At 39.2% G+C, this 25886-nt stretch overlaps 1 protein-coding gene across 1 annotated transcript in view; it reads right to left on the minus strand.

The window, feature by feature from the left end:
* DNAH5 (dynein axonemal heavy chain 5) overlaps positions 1–25886 on the minus strand; it is a 158205-nt gene that overhangs the window by 110954 nt on the left and 21365 nt on the right. The window contains exons 2-14 of the mRNA XM_075417108.1: positions 20415–20549; positions 18659–18743; positions 14491–14651; positions 12625–12846; positions 11955–12092; positions 11175–11351; positions 10248–10361; positions 7902–8009; positions 7054–7176; positions 6164–6379; positions 3492–3599; positions 2674–2759; positions 1582–1903 (exon numbers count right to left, since the gene is read on the minus strand). Of these exons, the coding sequence (XP_075273223.1) occupies positions 1582–1903; positions 2674–2759; positions 3492–3599; positions 6164–6379; positions 7054–7176; positions 7902–8009; positions 10248–10361; positions 11175–11351; positions 11955–12092; positions 12625–12846; positions 14491–14651; positions 18659–18743; positions 20415–20549 (1995 nt within the window). The remainder of the gene's footprint in view (positions 1–1581; positions 1904–2673; positions 2760–3491; positions 3600–6163; positions 6380–7053; positions 7177–7901; positions 8010–10247; positions 10362–11174; positions 11352–11954; positions 12093–12624; positions 12847–14490; positions 14652–18658; positions 18744–20414; positions 20550–25886) is intronic.

A 25886-nucleotide genomic window follows, 5' to 3' on the forward strand; every position in this document is an offset into this window, starting at 1 on the left:
CAAGAAGTAGATGCATTGCTAATTGTGCCACCACCTTCAAAACAGTTATTTGGAGATTCTGACCCTTCTTTTTGAGATTTGAGAGGCTGAAGCCAATTTTTCTACAACATGCTCTTTGACAAGGATAGTAGCAACTTGCAGAGATTTCAAGGCTATAAAGTAGTCCCTGCAAAAGCCATCTGATAATATGAGACAATATGAAGGCAGTCAGAGGTTCCATGTACAAAACCTAAGTGGGCAAATCAGTCAACGAGATTTAGAACTTGGGGTCAACAATGTTTTCTGAAGAACATTCAGACTACAAAGCATTCTGCCTTACCAAATGGCTGATAGGAAATGAAATGGCTCCATATTGGGTCTAGCTGGGACAGAGTGAGTTTTCTTCACAGCAGCTTGTATGGTGCTGTGGTTTAGATTTGTAACCAAAACAGTGCTGATAACACACTAATGTCTTAGCTATTGCTGAACAGTGCTTGCAGAGCATGAAGGCCTTCTCTGTTTCTCACTCTACCCCACAGTGAATAGACTGGGGGGGGGGGGGGGAACGCAGGGTGCACAAGAGGTTGGGAGAGGACAAAAACAGGCAGATGTCCCAAAAAAAACAAAGCAATATTCCATGTCATATAACATCATGCTCAGCAATAAAAAGGGAGAGACAAGGGTTGAGGAGGGTAGCCACCTTTTGATCTGGAACTGACTAGACGTTGGTCTACTCATGGGAGGTGGTGAGTAAATGTGTTTGCAACACTTATTTTGTTTTCTTTCTCTCTTCCTCCACTTCTCCTTCACTTACTAAACAACTTCTTATCTGAAACCACAGTTTTGCTTGCTTTTACTTTTCCCTTCCTCTTCCCTGTCACACTGGGGGTGAGCAGGAGGGAAGTGAGCTAGCGGTTGTGTGGTGCTTAGCTGCCTACCAGGGTTAAACCACAACAGGCTCAAAACACATTTCTGCACTGAGTATGATATTAATTCTACAGGATGCTCTCTCTGTTCAGACTGCATGCTTTTTACATGTACGTTCACTCAGAGTGTACCCATGGATTATCATTCAAAAACCAAATCTATATTGTCCAGACCAGAGGAAACCTCTGTGTCCGCTTTTACCTTAAGCTTAACATTTGACAAAACTCCTCTCGCCACACACGATCTTCTTGCACTAGAGTCAGTAGGGTATGGCAGAGACAGAGGGGCAGCTAAGGCTACCACTTAATCTTCATTATACACTTCTATAATAAATATTTTTCATTATAACCTCTTAGGTTTAATGAAGGCCTTTCAATTGCTCCTAAATTCAGCCACAGGCAGTACAGGCACTGTTTATTAATAGAAACACTTTCTTATATAAAGTACCTTTTCTTATTCCATCCCCCTCACTTAAGGGGCATCGTAAATCTACATCTTAGCATATCTGCTATTAACCAGAGATTATTTCACACAGCTGTAACCCAGTGTTTCACTGCAGCCTGAAACAACAGGAATGCAATCTGGTCTGCAAAGCTAGGTGTTATTAGTCTACCAACAACAAAAATCCACCACATTTTTTTAAAGAAATATCCTAATCAAAATCAGCTGGTTTACCTGCTGAAGCCATGCCCTGTGGTAGACCACCTCAAACTCCGTTAGAACTCTTGCTACTTTGTTGTAGTTGCGGATTATGCGCTTGCCATCTGGTGTTTGCAGAACAGCCGGGTGCCGCTGGAAAGACTCCATGGGCTCCTGGATCCTATGGAATAGGTGGCGTGCCCACAAGATCTTACCAGCTATTGGAGGCAGATTACGAGCTAGTGGAGGGTCCTGCTTCTGCCTAGTGTAGATCTTACACACAGTTTCTATGTCATGACCATAGTTCTGAAGTATTTTCTGATACTTTTCATCAATGCCAAGATTCAGTATTTGTAATCTGCTTGGAAAAATAATAATCATTAGAAAAATTCCACCAACACTTCTGAAATTCTTTTGATGCATTGTTGGAAAATCCAGTCGTTCCAGATTCCCTTGCATTCTTTAGAAAATAACTACTCTAGCAGCAGAGTTTTCACTAAAGCTTGAACAAATGCTGTCACAACCTGATTCCAAGCAACCAAGATTTAGATCAGATGATAAAAGTTTCCAAGTAAGCCTACACATTCTCTGTTTTGTCACTGTTTTCAAACACTGAGCTAAAATTATGTGCAGCAAATTGTAACCAATCCGCCACTGGCAGTCTGCTCCATTAAACAGAATATTATAAGAAAACTGATGCAGTAAAGACTAAGGCTGCTTTGCAACAATGTGAATTTATCAAGAAAAATTTCACTGTTTCCTAATACAAGCATTTTACTCTTTCCTAACTGCACTGTGGTAACAGATTGTTATCGTTCAAGGAGAAAGCTAAGGCAAATATGCTAATAGCCATAAAGTATTCCTGTACTTATGCTAATTTTGAAAGATGAAGTTCAAAGCCCACTTACATTTTGCATTTTCCGATACAAAAACATGGTTTTTATTTATCCACACTGCTGAGAAGACATCTCTTAACAGAGTTGAACAGTTGAGTGAGAGGAGGTTGAGTTGGTTTTTGTTTGTATTTAAGGAGATGCCTCCTGTTCTGCTCCCCCCACTTCCCACCATCCTCAAAGTGTTATTCCCATTGCCTGACAGAATTCTAGCAATCTAGACAGGACACAGTACCTTTCAAATTTCTTCAACATACTCAGTGCTCTGTCAGTGTTCAGAATATTTTCAATAGTGATATCCATGAAAATCCTTAACTGATCCTAAAGGAAAGCAAATAATTCTGCAGCCTCGAATATGCCAGGTGTTATCTGACAGGATTTATCATGCACTATATTAGAACATAATTTGCTTATGTGAAACTAACATCAATAAGTATCAGTTTTCCCTTTCTTCCTTCCCTCAAGAATTAAACAAAGTACAACCAACTTTCAAGGCATTTTCTATCCAAGTTCCCTCTGTAGCTGTGCAACCAACAAAAGCTTGTGTACCCTCAAATGTTCCACCATGCTGAGAGCCCTCAAAGAATGCTTGCTTACTTCTTTGGCAGCCAAAGTGAGCCAAACATTTATTTTAATTTCTTTCTTCCACACCCTTTCCTTCCATTAACTTGTGAGTTCAGAACTATGGAAAAGTTTATCTGATTTATTTGTGCTATGTTGCCATTCACCCAATGAAACCATCCACTTTTGTGCTATTCCTGCTATCATAACTTCCAAATAGGGTAATGAAAAATCCTTTTACTGGAGGCCATCAAGGCCCTTTCTGGCCTAATCCATGAAACTGGTCTGAAAGTTAGATAGTAAATGCAAGCTTTAAAGTGGAGATACATTAGAATAATTTTTCAATTTCAGAATACAACCTTTGAGATTTGCATAATTTGTTTGGTGGTAACTCAGATAGAGGTATTTTTGTTTTCATAAGGGATAGAGGTATTTTTGTTTTCATAAGGATTCATCATTAAACTACATTCTTATTTGAATCATAAAACGTACATGAAGATCATTTATTTCTTTGCAAAACTCTTCATAGTCTTGGTCAAAATCAGTCTTCCGTTGATCCAAGAAATTATAATGTCTTTTCTTCATGACATCAACAATGCTCTAAACAGATTTATAGAAAAAAGAAAATTATCACCAAAAAGAAGTCTTAAAAACACTTACCAGACCAAAATATTTAACGCAACGGGCTGTGCACGTTCACATTTTACCTTTGCCACTCGTTACTAGTATTTGCTGAGCAGTATAAGCAAACCACTTAAATGACATATTTCCAGGAAACAAATTGGTGCAGAGGACATACGAATTTCATTTATATTCTTTACTTCTGGTTTAAGCCAATTAGAACTGACAGGAAATTAAGAATCTTGCTTTTCATCAAAGACATTTGTTACCCATTAAATATTTTGTCATGCAGAGGTTCATTATTTCTACTTAAATGTTAACAAAGTTCAAGACAGAAAAATATTTTCACATGAGTATTTACCATGTACTTAAATTAATTGATTCCATAGAAAAATAGACTATTCAAAGGCACAGTGAGATGCAGCACATCACCAGCCCAGGACTTCTTATTCCCGGCTTCTCTTACATAGCTGCTGTCCACCCAAACAAAAGTGCATCATAACCAGTATTTCCCTTGAGCTGTACACACAGTTAAAGGATTTCTAATGATGAACCACTGTTCGACATCCTATTACTTTACCACAGTACAGCTATGAAGCTCAACATATTTTCAGCATAGTAGATTTCCACCATTTTATTACAAGTCAACTGAACTTCAGTGTTATTGCTTTGCTGTAAATAAAAAATCCATCTTTTCCTCTAAAAACAAGCAAATCCTAGACAGCAACTGAGTACTAAAGGATAAAGAACTGCAGCATAATAACTTCCTATTGTAAAAACTTTTCAAGTCATATAATCAGACACCTAACTACAGCTATAGTCCATGTCATATACTGCAGCATCTCAATTTTGTCACTGTTAGAAAAATACAATCACTTTCCGCCCTTTAAGCATACTGTCCAGAACGTTCCGTGTAGTATGTTCTATATAAGCATGCATAATTTCCCCCTATGCTCTCCCCCCCAAAACGAAACTGACTTCACAGAAACTAGGTCTAGCACAAAGCTCTTACTTTAGGACTTGAGTGCTGCAATGGATAATGAGGTATATCTGTATCAAGTTTGCAGACTGCATCACAGGCTGGGCTAATGGTCACAGGCAGCTTTTCAAATACAAATGCCCAAATGAATGACATGTCTGTGTTCCAGCCTACCAAAACACTGTCTTCATAGCATGACCTGAAAATTCTCAGCACCTGAGTTGCAGAGAAGCCTGCTGGCACAGCTTAAGCGAGCAGCTCTCAGCGAAGGGAGCAAAATTCAGAGCAGCCCACACTTATCCTGCCCGTGTGGAATAGTCTTGGACCAAGGTAGCCTTCCAGTTGTGCCCAGGTTTCTTCTCAGAAGAGTACAGAAGCGAACAAAGGAGAAAACTGGCTACTGTGAAGGATACAGTCAAGGAATCAAAACCCTGAGTGGCAAGAGGAAGTGAATCGATACACTTTACCCTACAGTTATTTAACTAAAGCTAAGTGACTTATGGCCATGACAAAAAAGGAAAAGGGCAGGGTAAATCAAATTAGAATGCCACATTTGCCTGTATTGCCACTGTATCACGTGACCTCTAATAGCAGTCTACAAACTCCACACCTTGAATACTTCTGATTTATTTTAGTATTTACAAGTGCCATCATTATGATACCGCACTAAGACAGACATACAATAAGCTAAGTTAACTCAGGCTTGGTAAAAGCAGGGAATACTCTACTTGCTAGAAAAGAAAGTTAATCTCGGAAAGAAGGCAAGCAAAGAATGTGATTTAGCATATTTATATTCTTAGAAGAGCTCCTTGTTCTTGTCTCACTCCTACTAAATAAAAGGATCAGCAAAGAAACCTGAAAAGTAATACTAACAAGCAAAGGGATTTTGCTGTTACAAAAGAAAAAGACAAAACTTGAACTTCCTAGAGCAAACCACCTAAGTCATTTCTCTTCCTCCCTCACTCTAAAGATAGCCATCTGTGAATTAACTGTTTCTTTCCTCATAAAACACAAAGCTGATGATTGTACTTCTGACATAGGGTACAGATTTTAAGTAAACCTAATAATCCGTTTTGCTGGAATTAAGCTCACCGTTTCCTTAATGAAACAAAGTAAATCTGAGAGTCCACTTTTTCTGGGGTTTTAGTGGCAGGCACTGATCAGGTACCCCCAGAATAACAGGCAAGAAATGAAGACAGTCTGCAATTTTGGTCACAGCTAACAAAACATTTCTAAAGACAGAAAATGTTGCACTTCTCACTCTTTTCTCATGATTGTAACACAAAACCATGGCTCCAATTACTGCTGTTACAAAGTCCCCCCTTTTTGTTGCTTTTTTCAATCAACTTTGATTTTAACATACTTCTTTCACATGTCCACCTATCCCTTTTCATCTTGTCTGCTCGCTTCCCCAGCAATCACACATTTACATCAGTAACTGTTATGCAGTAATTTTCGTGCAACTGGTAGAGTTAATTTTTCTTGACACTTATCTAATTTTCAGAACCATTCATTGTTTAAAGTTCAAGTCAGACTGACAGGATATCCAAAATTTACTGTGTACCTCATATTTTGTGATCATTCCTTCCAATCCCTCTATCTTAGACTCCTGTAGAACTGAGTAGGTTTTCATAGTATCGAAAACATCTATTATCTTTACTAGACGACGATGAAAAGTTTCAAATTTTCCAAAGATATACATCTCACTAAAATCAAACTGTTTTTCATTTGGATTTTGTTCCAATTTCTCTTTCATCTTGTGAAAGCAATTTTGATACTCCTAAAAGCAAAGAAGAATTTAAAAGAATGTCAAGCTTATAGTAAAAAGCTAGCACAAAATTTATGCAGACAGATATTATCCTAACTTGACAGCAAGTAGAAGTTTCATCAATAAATGATCATGAATGCTATAAAGACAGTCAGAGTTGGTCTCTGACAACTAACCCAACAATATCGTTATGGGATCACACATTTCATCAAATGAATGAAATGCAAATATATGTATTTGTACATTCCATCCTTAGGTAGCGGGAAATTCTGTTCCCTCCATTTTACAGCAGGCCTTGACGTGCTTACTGAATATCCAAGATGACAACCCAGATTTCAGTTTTCAGAGACTGAAAATAATTATTATGTGCTGAGCAGTTTTATTAAATAATAATGTTTCAAATTTTCCAAAATCACTTTACAGAACAAAAACCCTTCTGAAGTTAGAATGCTGCTTCATAGCAGCTCGCAGTTTTCATTCTTCTTTCTTAATGGGTCACAAACCTTACTTCAAACATGTTAAAATTAAATTCTTCCTAAAGCCAAATTACATAGGGTATTTTTCAGTGCTTCATTTTCGTTCATTATAACATTGCTTCCTCACATAAAATAAAGTTTTCCTAATCATGGAAAACTCCTCCTAAATCTCACCTTATATTCTGTTTTCCACTTGTTCTTCCCACCTACCTGTTTAAGTCTAATGGCTGCTTGTAACTTTTCCATAACTCTGTCCTGAGGTTGATTCCAGATTGTGGCCGTATTGTTGTTTGAAATGTAAGATTTACACGCTGTGATCATCTGATTGGTCACCTAAAAGCAGTTTTAACCTTGTGAAAAAGAGATTTCAAAACAAAGCAGATCTTGCCCTTCTTTCAGTCTCATCCCATACCTCTGACTCCACTGGCCTAAAACCTGCAAAACAGCAATACCAAACACCAGCCACACAAACAGACAGTCCTTCTTGCAACATCCAGCCTCCAGCCCATTATACCACCAAAATGTTGTTGATTAACTACGTGCATCCTAAATACCTTGTACCAACCTTGAAATGATATTGAGGACTACAAAGTCATAAGACTTTGGCACTTCTGTCAGCAAAGATAATGATCATAGTCTCATGGGCCCTTGGTTTTAAAGAACAGGTTGTTCTTCCAACTCCATCTCCTTCTTTATGCAAACACAAGGAGGTTCAAGGGCTATATAAATTTAACAACTGTTTCTACAAAAAACCAGTTCACCAGAGGCAAAACTCATTGTAACAAAAAGTCCCTCAATCTATTCACATAAGGGTTGAGATTAGCCCTGATCCTCAAGAAGTCTGAAAAAATCCTTACAACTCTAAATTACAGTGAAATGAGTTCTTTGAAGTAGTTTATCGCTATTTCCAATTCTTTATGCATTCAAAATGCAGCATTAAATTGACCAAAATGCTGCCTCTTCAATTGCTTGTTCACTTTGTGTTTCCCATCTCTCACTCCAGTAACAACACACAAAAACAAATCTGTGAAAATTTCCTTTCACACTGCAGCACCAACCTTCACAAACAGTGAGGATATCTTTTCAGACGTGTTGTAATACTGAGAGATACTCTGGATCATTTTAATTGCATTTATGAGTCCTGGAATAGCATCCACCATGGACACCTGGAAAGAAACACACAGCCTGAACTCTGCTCAGTACTGCTGTTACCACACGTGAGCTCAACACCTAATTAGGGCATGCAGGAGCATGATGACCACGGTCTTCTTAACATTTCTGCCTCCGTTCCCTTGGGCCTCTCCTGCGGATCTGCCTGTGCTACTTCACCCTCCAAGCTCTACAATTCAGTTTGGGGGAGAACTTTTCACTAGAGTCTTGGCTGGAAGAATTCTGGTCAGTGAGCGAAATTTGATAGAGACAAAGACCTCTTCAAAAGGACCACTTACTTTCATAAAGAGTATGTATGCGCACTCTTTTGCTAAGCCTGATGTAAGCTTGCATATAAAGAGCGCCCTAAGATCGCATTAAGCCTTATGACGCTCATTTGAATAAAGAAATTATGAAGAACAACTTTCTTATATTACTGGCATTTAGATCATAAAAAATAATATTGGTGAAGTGCCTGGGAGGAGATGATCTTGTAGCCCATTCTTCGGGTGCAGGCGCCCAGGTGCCGACAGCAGGGCCGGGCCCCGCCGGCTCCAGCGGCCCCAGCGCTGGGCCCGGCCCAGTCCCGCGGCCACGGCCGGGCACCTCGGGGAAAGGAGGGGGGAGAAAGGGCAAAGCGCTGCCCGGCAGCCGGGGCTGAGGGAAAGCGTGTGAGGAACGGCCCTGCGAGCCCCTGGGAGGGGAGAGCGGGAGGAGGGCGGGAGGGGCTCCACGCCCCCGGCCAGGAGAGAGCGATGCCCTTTGTCTTTGTTTCTCACTAACCAAATCTATCTTCCCTTTTAATAAATCCGGTTACCTTCCCCCAGGTCGAGTCTGTTTTGCCCCTGATGACTATAAGTAAGCGATCTCCCTGCCTTTGAAAAACCCCTGAGATTTTTCATCCTGTGTTCCCCCTGCAGCGCCCTGAGAAGGGGCAGTGCAACAGCGCTTGGCCCAGAGCCAAGGTTAACTCGCCACACCCATTTTAACACTCCCTGTCCTGTACAATTTTCAGTAAATCTTGCGTACAAGATAGGCCTTTTGCTAGACGCTTTGGAGAGAAGCGTCATTTCAAAAGCCCGGCAGTCCTGTCTTCAGCCCATGAATGGGCCAGACAAAGATTTTTCAGACAGCTCCTCACCACATCTGGATTTCCAAAGCAACGAGAGTTTTACTCTACTGACAAAGCCGTTCTCAACATTTTACAGGTAAATATCGGTAAGGGAAAGGTTCACACTCCGTGCATTTATGGCTTCCACCAAAAGTGCTGCACCCTCTCAAAACCAAACATCTCTGAAGCTGACACCGCTTCCTCCTCGGCATAAGTCACTATGGGGAGCAGACAGCAGGTCAAGTTCAACAGACCCTGCACAGTGTCAACAGCAAGCATATTCACTAACTCTGTTTTTGTATGGGTGTGGTACTAACCTTTCAGCAGAGAGACTCAATGTCAGGTTGGGAAACACTGAAAGAACACAGTGTGCTAATACCGTCTGGCAAATGGACACAAACAGAGCCATGGCGTGGTTGCCCCGGAGTGCCGTTTGGAAGCAATTTCACTTTGAGAAAAGTATGGAGAGAGGGAGAGGTAGCTAGGATGGTCAAATCTTTGAGTCTTCATGGCTACTTGCCATACTTCTCTGGCTAGCATGACGCAGAGTCAGTTGCAAAACCAGTTTTAATCAACCATTTGCCACCTACTTCAGCAGCTAATAGGACAGTGACAATCCTTCCTCCTATCCCTTACTTTCAGTTGGCTGGTTTTGTTTACTACTTGTTATGCTAGCGTTATCCTGTTACTATGGTATGAGAAGGTGATTTATATTTACACCTCAATATTTACATAACCATATTTATGTTTTCCTAACCCAAGAAGCTGAAAATTGCCTTATAAAAGTTACACAAAGTATGACCTGGCCACCAACACACAAACAAAAGCCCAGCCTTTGTCTTTAGCATAGTATGAGGTTCACTATCACCTCTTTTTTTTTTTTTTAAATCACAAAGGTTTCACTTCCATCGCACAGAATCCAGTTTCACCATCAAACCAAAATCTTCATCGATACCACAGCAAGAAAATAAGTACTTTATTTTGTAGCCAGAAATTCCCCCTAGGCCACTTCTAGCATAACTGAACAGTCTCAAACTGGAGATGCATACCTAAAATGCTATGTCATTTCCAATTGATCCTACAAAATACATTCATTTCAGTTATCTCAAGAGATTTGTGTTAAGAATTTAAAAGTTCTGCTTACAGGATCACTGTTGTATAATGGGTCACAACATTTTTCCAGAGAATATAGATACTTCACATTATCTTTAGCTTCATTTACTGCATCTGTAATGCGAATATCCAATGCTCGCCAGTTCTAAGAATAGAAAGTAGAAAAAAAACATAAAACCACACATTTCAGAAAAACTGTTTTGAGATCACTCTGTTTTGCCATTAGCCTTTGAGCACATTTGAAAGCACAGATCTGTTACATCAGTTGCATTTGTTTACCCAATATGGGGAACAAGTCCTTGTTTTGCTTCAATAACTTGACTGTGAACATACAGTTAGTTTCAACCACTCAGCTCAACAAGTTACATCAGTAGCAGTGTCAAGTCAAGCTGCTGTAAAATATATAGACATGATCTGTTAACTATTTTTGCTTGACAGACTGGTGAATATAGAACAACGTATTTGTTCCACACGTCTCATTCTGATGAACCTAGACTTTTGTTCACATCTTTTTCTGTTTGTGATGGGTCTTTGTTATGTCAAAGTGAGAAGTTACGACCTCACAAGCAGTTTGACAGACACTGTAACAACAGGAGAAAGATTTTACAAAAACTGGGATTTTTTATTTTTCTTTTCATTAAATACATAGTTCATGAATTCAATTTTCTGATTTAATAACCAACTTTTCAAAGGCTTATAAGTATTTATTTCTGTTGAGCTACATGGATGCAGCACATTATCAGCCTTTAGATACAGGGGATTCCCAGGCTTTTTCAATAAATTAAACTGGATTTAAACCTTATCTGCTCAAAGTGAGGAATAGGGAAGGACAAAGAAAACAAAAGCCAAAGATGATTCAGTATTTCCCCCACCAGCAATGTTACGTACATCACCAAAATTAACTAGGGTATACAGAGCATTTCTAGTGTTTACATCTGTCGTAATTCAAAATAGAAACCTTCAGCAGTTTGGATTTAGCAGCAGTGAGTACTCCAAGCACTGCCTTCACATCTGGGCTCTTCAGCTGGTCCGTAAGGTAGTTGAATTTCGACAATCTCTTTTTCCAATAATCAAGCTCTGCTCGTGGTCCAAGGTCGTCAGCTTCCTTTCTCAACTGGTCATTTTCTGCAAGAATCTTTTATCATACAGTAATATTAGTGAGTGATGCTAATATTTTTTATCTGCACAGATAGCATCAATTAATTAATAATTTATCAGCTCCTAATATTAATCACCCATGATAAATTACCTAACTCAGCCACCACCTCACATAAGAGACCTTAATTTTGCTTGGCCTGTTTAGTTCTGAATTAAAGAGGGAGTAATATCAAGAGCACCATTACAATTACATTTTCTGCAAATAACCTGCAAAGCATGTTTCAAAATAGGATTTTGACCACTGAGAACAGCATTCACTGAATTATTGTGTTCCTGTTGCTTTCATTAAATCCACTGGGAATCATTAACTGTTTTGTACTTTAAAAATAGGTGATTTTCAAAAACAGGGGACTGAGCTTCCAAAGACATGTGTGTGCTCTTTTTACTAGTAGATGGAAAAAGCTCTCAATAATCTTCTCATTGAGAAGTAAAAGCACACTAACCATGCCTACAGTACTTTAAAATACAGTGCTTGATCACATCTAACTTTATAGAAATGTAGCTATATGCCAACAGGAATAAACTCATCATATGTCAACATGCAGATGTTGCCGTACTTCACATTTATCCAGTGTATCACCTGTTCAATTTGTTTGGTCCATCCTTTCATACAGACTTCTATTCTTTCAAGAGCATCTATGCTGTTAGCAGCCATCAGGTAATCTGAAGGTCCTTTCAAAGTTGTTAGATCATGTGTTTCACATTTCTTCAGATTGATCTAAAAGACAAATTAAGAAACCCTGAAATGTTTGTGACAAATATTCCAGGAACTTTAAAAAGTAACTGGTTGCCCGCCCTGCTTGGGGTATCTCACTTCATGTTCCTACTTCAATTTAAATTAAATTGGTTTGAGCCAAAACCAGACTCGAGAATCTGGAGGATTCACCAGCCTGGCAGCTGTGCTGTCATGCCCTTTCCTTCACAAAGGCTGAGTAGAAATTAACAGTTAAAGCAACTGTTGGTGAAACATTAATCATTCTTGATGTAAGAGTGGCCACAACCATTGGAGAGTCAAGAAGTTAATAGCTCTAAAGAACTGGCACCAGAACAAACAAGAACAGAAGCACCTGCAGAATTGTTACATATTGATCTGTGGCTTAAACAAGTTACTGATGGCAACAAAAAAAAAAGTCTTAATTTTTTCTCCAGTTTAACGAAAGCAATTTTAATGAGTGTTCTACAACAGCAGATAATTCAAAAGCTCCAGAACAAGTGACATTCTACAGCTATTTACCATGTAAACATACTACCTTTTCCAATAGGCTTTGCTGAGTTCCTGATAGCACACTAACAAACGCTTCGAGCGAACAAAGAAAGTCCTTCTTAATACTGGAAGCTTGTTGAGGTTCACCAAGTTCAACCCAGCCACGGTCCATAATCTGTAAGGCTGGAATGAAGATTCCTGATATCAACTGCTCAACGCTTTTTAGTAAGCCATCTCGACCTACGTTCATCATATTAAAATTTACTTCCTGTAAAAGAAACATAATACAAGTTAAAGCAGAAAAAAATGCCATCATTATATTTATTTCAGTCCTACTGCCTTGAGCATCTCAAAAATTACTAGTGTAAGTCTTCAAGCAGTAACAGCACAATTCTTGCTATGAGGGGCTGCAAAATTTGCACAGGGTCACAGTTTGTCATAGAAAACTGAGAAAACAAAAATCTGAAAACACTTCCAAAATATAATGAGATCATAAGAGACCTCTATTTATAAAGCTTAGTTTATATGAGTGAGTACAATGATTCCAGCCTGCCATTTCTAAAGCTATCAGAATTATATTTTTTAATATATTCATACATATATATATATATATAGAAAGAGAGAGAGAGATCAATGCAGTTAAAAGGCTTAGATACCAAAAGAATTACGAGCTGCAGTTAATTCTGCTTGCTGTTGCCCAAAGATTTTGGTCCAGGAAGAATACCTCTACCCAGAGTGAGAGAGAATAATTCACAGAACATCTGCTTTTTAGACATTCTGAAAAAGACTCTGAAGACTTCTGAGGTAAATTACAGGAATCTGCCAGCCATTTTTTTGCTTCATTAGAATGTACCACAAGAATTTTTCAGCAACAGTTACAAGTTATTTGGTGTTAAATTAAGTGTCATACATTAGATGTGTCTTCAGACATATCATTTTTATTTCAACTTGTCTTTCCTAGTTTTAAGGTATTATCTACTATCAGCAATGGCTATATGATTACTTGTAAAGAAGTCTGCTTTACACATCTTTCAGTTGCAATTATCAGCTTGCAAGCATTATTAACAAGCAAAAAAATCCTCAAATGTTAAATAGTATATAATTGACTAAAATCTAAGCCAGATCTTTCAAAATCAAAAATAAAAAAAATTAGGAGGTTAAGCATAAAACTGTAAAGCATCTATCTGGAGAAATCAAATAATAATCTGGTGATGACAGCCAGTTCATCAACCCTTTGCTCTTCTATTTCTTGTCTATCTGGGCAAAATACAGTTTTTAAGGTTTTCCTAGAAGAGAAGGGGAAAGTTAAAACTTGATGGCTTAGGAATTGCATTTGAAAATTCCCATTTTGAAGTGTATAGAAAGTTTTCCACAACACCAAATTATCATTTAGCCCATCATTCTTATTTTAGCACTGATTAGTTTGTCTACAGCTGTAGGATTCTCTACATTTTACTCTGTGCTCCTCACTACTGGAGCACTTGATCCAGATTTGTTTACCTCAGACTGACATAGATTTAAAGTCTTTCATCAGTAAAAACTTGTTTTTCATATAATTTGCATGTATGCTTTCAAAAGAAATACATTTTTGGTTTTTTTTTTTAACAGATTTGCTAGCACTTATTGAAATTTAACAGCTTACTACTTAGGTATTGACTAATTACTCTTTGTCATTGTGGATTGTCATAAGTTTTCTTTAGCGTCGTTTCTTCACAGCAAGGATACACTTCAAGTTGCTGCTGCTCAGTAATGTTGTTTTTTCCATTCATTTCTTTTTTTCCTGTGTTTCATTTAGCCAAACTATGTCCTTTTGATCATTCTTCCATGTCAAAGGCTGTCAAATTACATGCTGAGAGAAAATCCCCAAAATGAAAATGAAGTTTAAACAAGATCAGCAGTCACCAACTCCTACCTGATCGATATTCTCAGTTGTGATGGGTTTAAAAAGACTAGATCTAATGAAGAAAACACATACACCAGTTAAAGCAACATCTTTTCCCTCTGTCACAAATACTTTAGGCTTCTTCTTTGTCAAATGAGAGTTCATTCCTGTTGCTGGAAGGCCAAAGTGCCCTATAGATTCAAATAAAAGAAGCATTTTTAAACCACTGATTATTTATTCAAAGAAAAGTTTTCTAAACAAACAGTTCAGTCATCATTTGTGTATCTCTAAGTCCGAGCCCCTGGAGCCATCCCATGGGACTACCCACAGACAGCATGCAGCATCCAGAGTCCTAATGGCACAATAAGAACTATTTCATCTAATTTTGCCATTCTTACATCAAAAGCCTTTCATTTCTATTCATTTATTTGTTTTCTATCCCTTCTAAGCAAAAGTTCATGCTCAAGATCCTCTTACATGGCTCTGTCATGTGGTTAGAGATAATGCTCTATTGCTTAAAAAAAAAAAAAAAAGGTCAGCAGTTTACCTCAGAGTAGCTATTATCAACTGTCTTTCCTTAAAAACACGTAGACATAACTCTAACATACAAAAAAAGAAACAGAGTGCTTCTGTAAACAAGGAGAGCAATGCCACAGCAAATTCTTTGGGGGAACATAAACAGAAAACCAATAAGGGAGCTACAAGGGACTTTGTCTTCCCCCAGCATGAACATGCTTCTCCAACGTTTAGTCATCAAGAAGTAGCAGTGTCTTTGGGGGAAAAATATTTCTCTTAAATTGTGCTTTTGGCCATGTTACTTCTCTGTTACTAATTTTCTAGGGTTACCTCGGAGTAAAATCACACACATACACATCTCAGTAAGACACTGCAACAATAAAAATATCAAAAAGTGAACTGCTGATACCAATAGTTAAAGGACAACATCCAAAATATTACAAAAAGTGACAGGTCGCTTGCCCTTTTTTCTTTCAGGCGCATGACCACCTGCCCCAGAGAACCCTATTTGGGACCAGATGGCCACCCATGAGTCCCCTTCCCACCCTTTTGTTCACATCACCTTTCCTCCTCCCCTTTTTCACCACAGCTCCTGCGAAGTCTCTTTTTTTGTTTACCTCAGAAGTACATCAAGGGTTCTGTCACCAGCAAAACAGTCTTCACTCAAAATTTTATTTGTTTGGTTTATTGTCAATTAATATAAACTTGCGCTATCCTTGTACTTTGGTAATGACAGAGGCTAGACCAGCAACAGTCACCCCAGTTTTCAGGGCATTCCCACAACGTATGGAGCTGGAGTAGGTGGTATAGTCTGCAGACTCTTTAGAAAAGATGTGCTGTTACTGAAAAGGGTGCATATGAAAAGTGCCATCCAAAACATTGCAAAAAATCTGCATGTGAGGGTAGGCATAAAACCAGACTTTGAAACGACCACTTAAGGCTCTGGAGTACATCTTCGTGAACTCAGAGATGCACAGGCTCCTGCTCTGCAGGGACACAAAATATCTTGTAGGCACTCTTCATGGGGGGGATCTTATGCCTTAACAGAATTGTTTGCTGGTCCACATCAGGGTCAGAAAACCAGGTTGTATTTGAGGCGGTATGCAGTAAGTGCCCTTGCCAGCAACATGCATGTAATATCACAAAAATGCACTGAACTTTACTCATTAGTAGCCATCACTGTAACTGTGATTTTTGCTTTGCCAGCCTGTGAACCACAGCCCCAGAAATCAGCACAGACAATTCTTATGCAACCTCTGTCTCACCTAAGCAGGGTGCACAAGATGATGCACAAGCTGCACACTGTGATGGTACATTTACAGCTGTTGGCAAAGGCAGCCTCCAACCCACTTACTTCATCCCACACTCATCTGTCTTCTCCTTCACCACCAGTTAATTTTTTTTAAACTTTTTTTCTCCTCCAGTGTACATAGTCTTATTCACCCAATGCACATGTTGCTGTGGATTTGTCTCGGTCTTTTGGGTTTTTTTTCCTCCAGCTTTCCATGTTGCCTGCATCTAGCACCACATCCTGAAGACCAAAGGCCACCACAACCATACCGTATGGTCCTCTGGTCACTTTGGAGAGGTGTGACAGGGACTCTGATTAGATTCCAAGCTTTGCCCCTTGCCTCACACTCTCTCCAGTATACTTCCACCACTTCAACTCAGGCATGTTCAAACTTGCTCAGCAGATTTCTAAATTGGTGGTTGAATTTGTATTTTCATTTAATTTTCTTTCTATGTACAATGAAATTTTAATTAATAAAGTTGCTTATATCATTTTACTGGGTTTGCGTGACAAGGTTTGGGGGCGGTGGGGGGGGGGGGGGGGGCGAGGGGGTACAGGAGTGGCTTCTATGAGAAGCTGCAGAACCTTCCCTTGTGTCTGATAAAGCCAGTGCCAGCTAGCTCCAAGATGGACCCACCACTGGCCAGGGCCTCTGTCACAACATATTTAAGAAGGAAAAAAAAATGCGTATGGGCATTTTCCAGCGGGAGAGGGGAGTGAGAACCTGCAGATACCAAGGTCAGTGAAGAAGGAGGGCGAGGAGGTGTGCCAGGTGCCAGAGCAGAGGTTCCCCTGCAGCCCATGGAGAAGACCACGGTAAGGCAGGCTGTCCCCTTGCAGCCCATGGAGGTCCACAGCGGAGCAGATATCCACCTGCAGCCCGTGGAAGGGCCCCCACACCAGAGCAGGTGGATGCCTGAAGGAGGCTGTGACCCCATGAGGAGCTTGTGCTGGAGCAGGCTCTTGCCAGGACCTGCGGACCTGTGGAGAGAGGAGCCCCACACCAAGCAGGTTTGCTGGCAGTGCTTGTGACCCTGTGGGGGACTCACGCTGGAGCAGCCTGTTCCTGAAGGACTGCACCCCATGGGAAGGACCCAGGCTGGAGCAGTTCATGAAGAACTGTCTCCCATGGGAGGAACCCCACACTGGAGCAAGGGAAGAGTGTGAGGAAGAAGGAGCAGCAGTGACAACGTGTGAGGAACTGATCACAGCCCACATTCCCTGTCCCCTGTGCCGCTCAGAGAGAGGAGGTAGAGAAAAATCAGAGTAAAGTTGAGCCCAGGAAGAAGGGAGGGGTGGGGGGAAAGTGTTTGAACATTTGGTTTTATTTCTCATTATCCTGCTCGGATTTGATTGGTGATAAGTTAAGCTAATTTCCCCAAGTTCAATCTGTTTTGCCTGTGAGGGTAATTGATGAGTGATCTCTCCGGTCCTTGTCTCGACTCATGAGCCTTTTGTTGTATTTTCTCTTCCCTGTCCAGCTAAGGAGGAGTGACACAGTGGCTTTGGTGGGCATCTGGCGTCCAGCCAGGCTAAACCACAACAATCATATTAAAGGGTCTTTTCATACCTTTTAGGTATATACATACATATATACTGAAAATACCTAAATACATATTTGTACACTCATATGGGTATATGTTTATATACTTATAAACACATACATTTATAGAGATATACATAGATATATTTACAGGCCCTGCTTGTACATACTGGGTAAACAAGTGGGATGAACTCCCACCAGCCAGTCACAGGGTCTCAGAGGTCACAGCACCTGGCTAGTGCCAATGGCAGCAGCACTGGAGGCTCCGGGACAGAAGCCATGGGCAAAGGGAGAAGGTTCTTTGTCAGAGGGGTCCTGAGCTGCCTCTAGGTTAAGTGGAGGAGGAGACTTCCCCCAGAAGTGTGGTAACATGGGAGCACAAGGGAAGGGAATATGAGCAGAAGGGACTTCTGGGATAACAGCCCTGCTACCCACAATGCAGGCCTCCTGGGGCCATTTGTCTTGTAACAGGACCACCTGGATGGGTGGTCATGTGCAGAGAAATGTGGAGGGCTTCCAGGGCAGACTGGTTGCATGAGTGCAGGGGAGGGCACAGAGCACCTGTCACTGCTCACCTTGTGTGAAAGTCATCTTTTAACTGTCAAAAACCCTTTCCTAGCCCCACAGGGAGCACCTTGCTGCTGCTTGCTAGCAATATGCAGAAGTGCACTAATAAGCTTCAGTACTTCCATCGATCCTCATTTCATGAGCAAGGATCGATGTCCCAGCATGACCAAACTTGACTTGCCTTAAGCCCCAGTTTATAAGAGCTTTACTATTTGCTTTTTCCCTGCACAGCTTGCTCAGCACAACTATAACATGCTGCAGGAAAACCTAAGTTGCTTTACCTGTATCTGTTGCCTCCACATCTTGATAGTAGAACATCAGATGACGCAGACCTCCAGAGGCCAGGAATTTGTCAATGCGCTCTATCTGTTTGAAATCATGTTGAGATCATTATGCATAAGCATCACCCACTATGAAAAGTTTAACTTGCTCAGATTTTTTACATACAGGGCTCGCAAATACTCATCACTTTATCATTGTTCAGTAATAAAGTTATACCAGGCCCCATTACTACCCCCTGAAAAATGATTGAATTGCCTTGTCCTTTAGCAGCACACACCTACTTAATTGAATAATTTTAATTTTTACATTCTGAACACAATTGAATATAGCCAGGCCATGCTTCAGTTTGCTGAAACCACTTACTGTAGATGCTGCATATCGTCTCTCAAACTGAGAGCACAGGGCATTTCTTAATTTACTGAAGTGCAGGAGCACCTCCTTGAAGTCCCTCACCCATGTTATTCTTATTGCCATTCAGCTAACTAACTGAAAGCAGAAAACACACAGCTGCAATTATTCCATATCATAGCAACAGAGGAAGCCTTTATTTATCTGTATTTTAAGCGAGGAAGCCTTTATTTATCTGTATTTTAAGCATCAGGACAACTTCACTGTTCTCCATCAATTTAAGGCTGCCATCAAGCGTCCTTAAACCATTTATTGGTAATGCAGTCCAGGAATCTCATGTATAGGCCATACAGACCTATGAAAAAAGTTAATTGCCATATGCTAGTATGCTGATCAGCATTTCAGGGCTTGAAAGTCTGGCCTAATCAATCATTTTTCTAGATCTATGAGTCATTGTTTTGTATAGTCCCTAACTATATAGCAATATTCCAGCAGAAAAGGCTTCTACTTCTATACGTTCTTCTTCGGAAACATTTGCTGGTACCATTTCTACTGCTTAGTGCAGGAAAAAGGCTGAGACTTCACCACAGTAGGAAGAAAGCCACATTTATCTCTCTTCCATTAATAATGGGCCTCAGTTACACCAAGATCACATAAACTGCTGTTCCAGAAAATCTTGGCTGAGCCCTTCAAGATGAGGTCAAAACAAGTATGAGACTTTTCTCCTTCCAAGTGTAACAGCTGCCAATATTTTCTTCATCTGACAATTATTCTCAAGCAATACAGCTTACCAGGAAACCCATTTAGAGACAGAATGCACAAAGGCTGAAACAAGTTCTGCTTTTTAACTTGCGTGACAGTATTCTCCACAGCTTTTTTTCCTATATGACATGGAATCACAGAAATGTTGGAAGGGACATCTGGGAGATCTTGATGTCAGCTTCCTGTATCATCAACAACAGCTCAGGTCATCTGGAGCTTTGCCTAGGCTGAGCCTCAAAAACCTCAAGGACAGAAATTCCACAACTCACTTGAGTAACCAATTCCCACGCTACATTACCCTCCTGGCAGAAAAGGGTCCCTTGATGTCCGATTTGCTACTCTGTCGTATCATCTGCAACAGCTGAGAAGAGTTCAGCTCTGTCATCTTTGTAACTACTCTTTCAAGCAACTGCAGGCTACTGTTTGGCTGCCCCTCAATTTCTTATTCTCCCGCTTCTCATACTTTGCATGTCCTATGTCCCTCACTATCTTCGTAGTCTTCCACTGGACTTTCTTCAGTTTCTCAACAATATTAGCACTGTAATGGGAATGTATAAATTGAAGGTACACAGATGGAAAGAGAATACAGGAGAAAACAATTTCTAAAGCACCTTACGATCGTCACTATCAAATTCATCAGATTACCTGGTTACCGTCAAGAATAGCATCTTCCACTTCTGCTCTGCCCAGATTCACACAAGAGGCAACGGTATCCAGTAAGTAAACATGCCTGCCATCCAGCCGAGCACGTTTAGACTCCCTCTCTTCCTTGAGCTTTTGCTGTTATAAAACACCAAGCAGACAATAAATAATTCACATTTTATTTTGAAGACAAAAATAAAGAAAATTCTAAAATTTGTTTGGAACAGTAAAGGCTATTACATTCTTCCATACTTATAATCTATGTTTTGAAAACACTCAAATGAAATTTTTAGAAACGACCCCTGTCATGATTTTACAGCTGTTTTCCTGTGTTCTGTTTTCAGGTTTAGCATAAAACTTCTGTCATCAGTCTTTTGTAGAATATTATTTATTTGCTGAAAGGCTCTGTAGAAAAAAAATGGTTTTTGTACGTAGAGCTCCATCATTCTGCAGGTTATCTTCAACACCCTAAGTCCTCAGTCACAGTTTTTCAGTCTAGTCACATACAACCATCAAGTCAAGACAGGATTCTGACCCATCTTTGTTATTTGTGGAAGATGTAAGCATTCTCTAATAAAGACAGATGCTGCTGGTGGAAGCTAGGGTTTCATACTTTATCTGTTTAATATAATGAGAAGTAAAACAAGCCACAAGCCTCAAGGTACACAAGTGTTTACAAATGTGCTTAACTATAGATATTGTACCATTCTTCAAGCAGTATGCCTACTCTCCTAATTAAATTCAATTCTCATATGTAATACACCTCATTACATTACAGATAAAATAGCCTTCTGGAATAGTTACTGGTATTATTGTGCTTGTGTATTACCAAATTTAATGTAATTTCATTTTCAAAAGAAATTTAGAATTATGTTTCATTGGTGGTAAATTCAATCTTTATTTCCCCAGTGATTATGAAAAATGTAGTAACTCTGTAAAGTATGCACAAGCGATTTATCCACAGGCTTCTGCAGAGCCAATAGGACTTGCATAATATACTTTGTATGCTTATGTAAATATCTTTCGTGCTTCCAGAAGGAGTTTTCAAATATTTGGTAAACTCATAATTACTATCATGCCTTCATAAATGCTGAATTCACTGGAAATGCTTTTCCATGTAGAAGACAAACATACCAATCTTGTTCTTTACACAGATGTACCTGAAGAATTCAGTAGCAGATTAATTTGTACATGTACTTCAGGCTGTTTTACCTCTGCCATTCTCTAACATGGTCTCCACTTTCCCAAAAGTGAAATCTCATCAAAGGATTGGCCTTTCCTACATGTTCTCAGATCAGAGTAGAAGTTTTCCCCCTGGTTAGGCATACAAAATGGAACTATTTTGGGCTGAACCAGCTTCACACTAGATGATAACACTAGAATCCCAAAAATAGTTGTTTCAGTAATTTGAGCACAACTGATAATGCATCTTTAACTTAGAAAAATACAGTCAATACTCTGCCAATTATTTAGCTTCTATTTAATCCAGCAAAAAGCTCTTTTTGTTTTACTTAAACTACACAGAGAATATTTTTGTACTCTGCTGTGTTTCCAGCGTAGAACTCCAGATATAATGTTACACAAGGTATTCATCTTACCTTGGTTATCAGTTCCCAACTCCACCCATACAGATGACTCTCGATATGTTCATAGCCTGCATTTATTCTACAAGTTGCTGTTTATGTAGACTGAAATCATGAGCACCTTCTCAAACTGGGCAGTCACACCCTGATGTTAGTTGCAGTTCTTTTAATGCATTCCAATCCTTTAATTGCAGCCTCTCAAGCCGTATAACAAATAAGCTAGCTATCATGTATAGTTGTTCACATAGCATTAGGCAATATTTGATGTCTAAGTCCAGTAGCAAGAGCATTCATTAATATGTCACAAAACTATAAAACTCTAGTTAACCTGAATTCTTGTAATGAACTGTACCTAGAGAAAACAGGGAAATATTAACTAGATAGTAAAGCTATAGTTTTATGAAGATTAAGACATTCACTTGCATTCATCGCATGTCACTTCATTAGAAGGTATTTGCATTGTGCAGGTGGATATCTCTCTACTTCATGCAAGATGCGTGCATGTTTTTCCTGATAGTCGCTACAGTGCCATTCAAGAACACACCCTGCCTGTCCTGCTTCCATATCTTGATGGCCTCCCATTTCTAAGAACGTCTCCTCCACAAATGAAGTGTTACCCAATCACAAACTCTCACTTCTCAGTTGTTGCAGTCGTCAGAAGACACTTCTACCTGACTTTTAGGATTAGGTCATCCCCAAAAAAGCAGAAGAAACCTAGCTTCAGTGCTTTCATTCAATGTAAGTCATTAATTTAAAAACAATCAGAATCTAGACTGGAAACGAGTCAAAATATCAGTTTCTATTTGCATACTACTTAAAGAGTAATTTTTTAAGATGTCCTTTACTTAGGATTAGGAATCTCAGAGAATGAATTGCAAGAAAATGCTGAGCTTTATACCTCTTCTTCTTCCCTTCCCCCCCCCCATATGCAACGGCCAGACAGAAATGAGAAAAAAGCTCATGGAGGAAGAAGTACATTTCTACTCCAGATTTGTTTCCTTCCCAATTTTCGCATAGGGATGCATTTCAGGCCCTCAGTTCTTTTGTATCAACCAGAACTTCAGTGAAGGGATTCACAAACCTGTTCCAAAATTCAGTCTTTGAACTTCAAGAAGCTAACTTTAACTATCCCCACATCTTGCTTCAAACCAGCACCGTGATATGGCCTAGGAGTTTTTGTATATTTTTACATCCTTCAGGGTTCACTACAGAAATACAGATACCTAAACAGAATCTGTACAAAAAAACCCCACCAAAAACCAAGAAGGTTTATGTAATTCAAATAAGCATCATTTAATAGAACACTGAAAGAGTAAGATTTGAAGATGGAAGGACTGCTAAAACACATAAGCTGTAATTTATGTAGGTAAGAGAGGAATCGCTGGTATGTGCAGTAACACTTACATGCAAACCCTGAAAAGCGTCAGCAGCAATTCTGATCAAGGTCATACAAAGCCTCCTTATACTTTCCTATGATGTAGGAGAATCCAGATGGAACATATTTACAAGAGATAAATGCTTTCTCACTTAGATACCTGGAAGTATTTTCTAAGTTTTTATATGGTACAGCTTTACCTTGGTTCTTCATTTAAAGAACAGCAGCACAGCCACGTTTAGTTTTGGATTTCTTTTCCCTCCTCTTAGTTACGAAGGTAAGAAAGGCCGCATGACACAGTCCCACAACAGACGCAAGTTCAAAGCCAAGCTAATTAACCAAAAAGTCCTTCTTTGATGATTAGTCTAGTTATAGCAAGTATCTTGTTTAACTTTACATAAAACCTGAAAATTCATAATAGCTAAATACCAAAAGTTTGGCGCAGGAAACTAATTTCAGTAGACATCTTCTCCTGAAGTACACTAAAGAAGAGATTCCTAAATCCATTTTAACATATGCCTAAACCCATAACCATCACGCCATCAATCTGAAGCAACAAACAGGAATTAAGTTAAAATAAAAAAAAGTTTCTAACTAGCACAAGAGTATATAAATATATATATTTAAGCAGAAGGTACTAAAAGATCAGAAGTCAGAGACGCCAGGGATCCTTACTTTGAAACGACCACCCCAGAAACCAAATATTGACTATTGCCAACTTCTCCATTACAGAGTGGAGTTTCTGATGTGTCTGCAGACACTCTATTTACAATTAGCATGAATGTTATTTAGTATGCAAGTCATAACTGCACAAGTTAAAACTTGTTCCTGAACACCGTTAATCCAGCAAATGATGCATCTGGTTGCCAGAATACTGTGCATTACTGAAATTAGACATGCTCAGATCAAAGTCTTATGAATGAGCAATACATTTGAACCTTACTGGGAAGTTCAATAGTGAAAGAGTTAAAAAGTAGGAGTGTTCTATTGTTAATTTACCATCTTATCCAAAACTTGTGTAACCGGCATGGCATTCCTCTGTCTCTCATTTAACTTGCTAAGATGTTTTATATTGCATAAGCATTGCTCATGGCTTTCTCCTGTAAAACTAAGCTGCAAACCATTTTACACTTTCCAAGCACTCAGTTTTCAGACATACACCTTTTTATTCACTCCTCTCCAAAAAAAAAAAAACAACCACAACCCTACAGAATTAGGACAGTCCCCTTAGCTGACTCTTAAATCTCAAACATCAATCAGAGCTTTCCCACATTTGTTATAACATTGTATTAACTCAGGAACAGTTTGTTGAAATAACAAGTTTTTAAAGTTAGTCTAAGAGTCTTCATGACTTTCATATTTTGGTATTGTTTCTCAATGCTACATAGTGTCTTCAAAATTCTATTCCCATTTTACAACTATGGGAAGAGTGAAGTTAAACTTCAATTTTCCTTGGTGGCAGAGCCCACTCCTGTTTCACTGCCGGATCTAGCATCAGGCTCTTTATTGTACTGGTATAACATTTGTGAAATTATACCATTACCAGACCACTGCAACAATCTGGACAAGATACAAGTACCAGTAGTGAAATGCATAAGTATCTTGCAGTGTAAATTTACATTTCAAAACAAATAGTGCCACTAAGCCTTGATTGAGGCCCTACCAATTAACTTATAAGACCAATTACACAAAAAAAAAAACCTACCTTATGACAAATACCTATCACAAATACTGTCTTGCTTTAAATGGCAAAGTTTATTCATATTTATATAATAAGAATGTTTTGTGAAACCAACATCATCCACTTGTCATTTTCAAACACATTTTCTACACCCTCCCCCCCTTCAGTTCACTCCCTTATTCAAACTATACAGTCACTAGTCTCGACCTAGTCCAAAGTTCAGTTTTCCTTACCTTTATAACTCTGCCAATGCTCTGTTTCCAAAGTTGCTTTCTTCCAGCTCTAAACATTGTACTATTTGATGTAAGCATCAAGTACTGTGTGGCAGCAATAAGCCTTAAACCATGGAGCAAGCTTCTTGATTCATCATTTTGCACTCTCCCCCTAACCTTTTGTTCCTATTTGTTTCATTTCTTATCCATGAGAACACCAAAAAACTCTAGAAAATACAGTAAAGACCTAAAACGCCAGCAACTATTAGCCTTAGCTCTGTATTTAAAATTCAATTCTATTGTGCATTTAAATTACTTGAAAACTAGATTGGACTACTTCAGAAACTAGAGGTCTCTAACCACCAGAATTTACTGCCTATAGACTTGGAGTTGAAAATTACTGCTACCAACCACAGTGTTGTTAAGGTGATATTGTTTATATACAAACACAGCTCGATACAATTCATCATGCTCAAGTGCAACATAACCACCTGCAAAAGTCAATTTTATAACTGCTTATCCGATTTGTGTTTAACCTTCTTAAGTAATCCTCATGTCAACAGACATCTTTATTTCCTTGTCACAGATGATTGTTTAAATATATAGCAAGTCAAGCAGCTTTCA

The sequence above is a fragment of the Opisthocomus hoazin genome, chromosome 3, assembly GCF_030867145.1.
Source record: "Opisthocomus hoazin isolate bOpiHoa1 chromosome 3, bOpiHoa1.hap1, whole genome shotgun sequence".
Lineage (NCBI taxonomy): Eukaryota > Metazoa > Chordata > Aves > Opisthocomiformes > Opisthocomidae > Opisthocomus > Opisthocomus hoazin.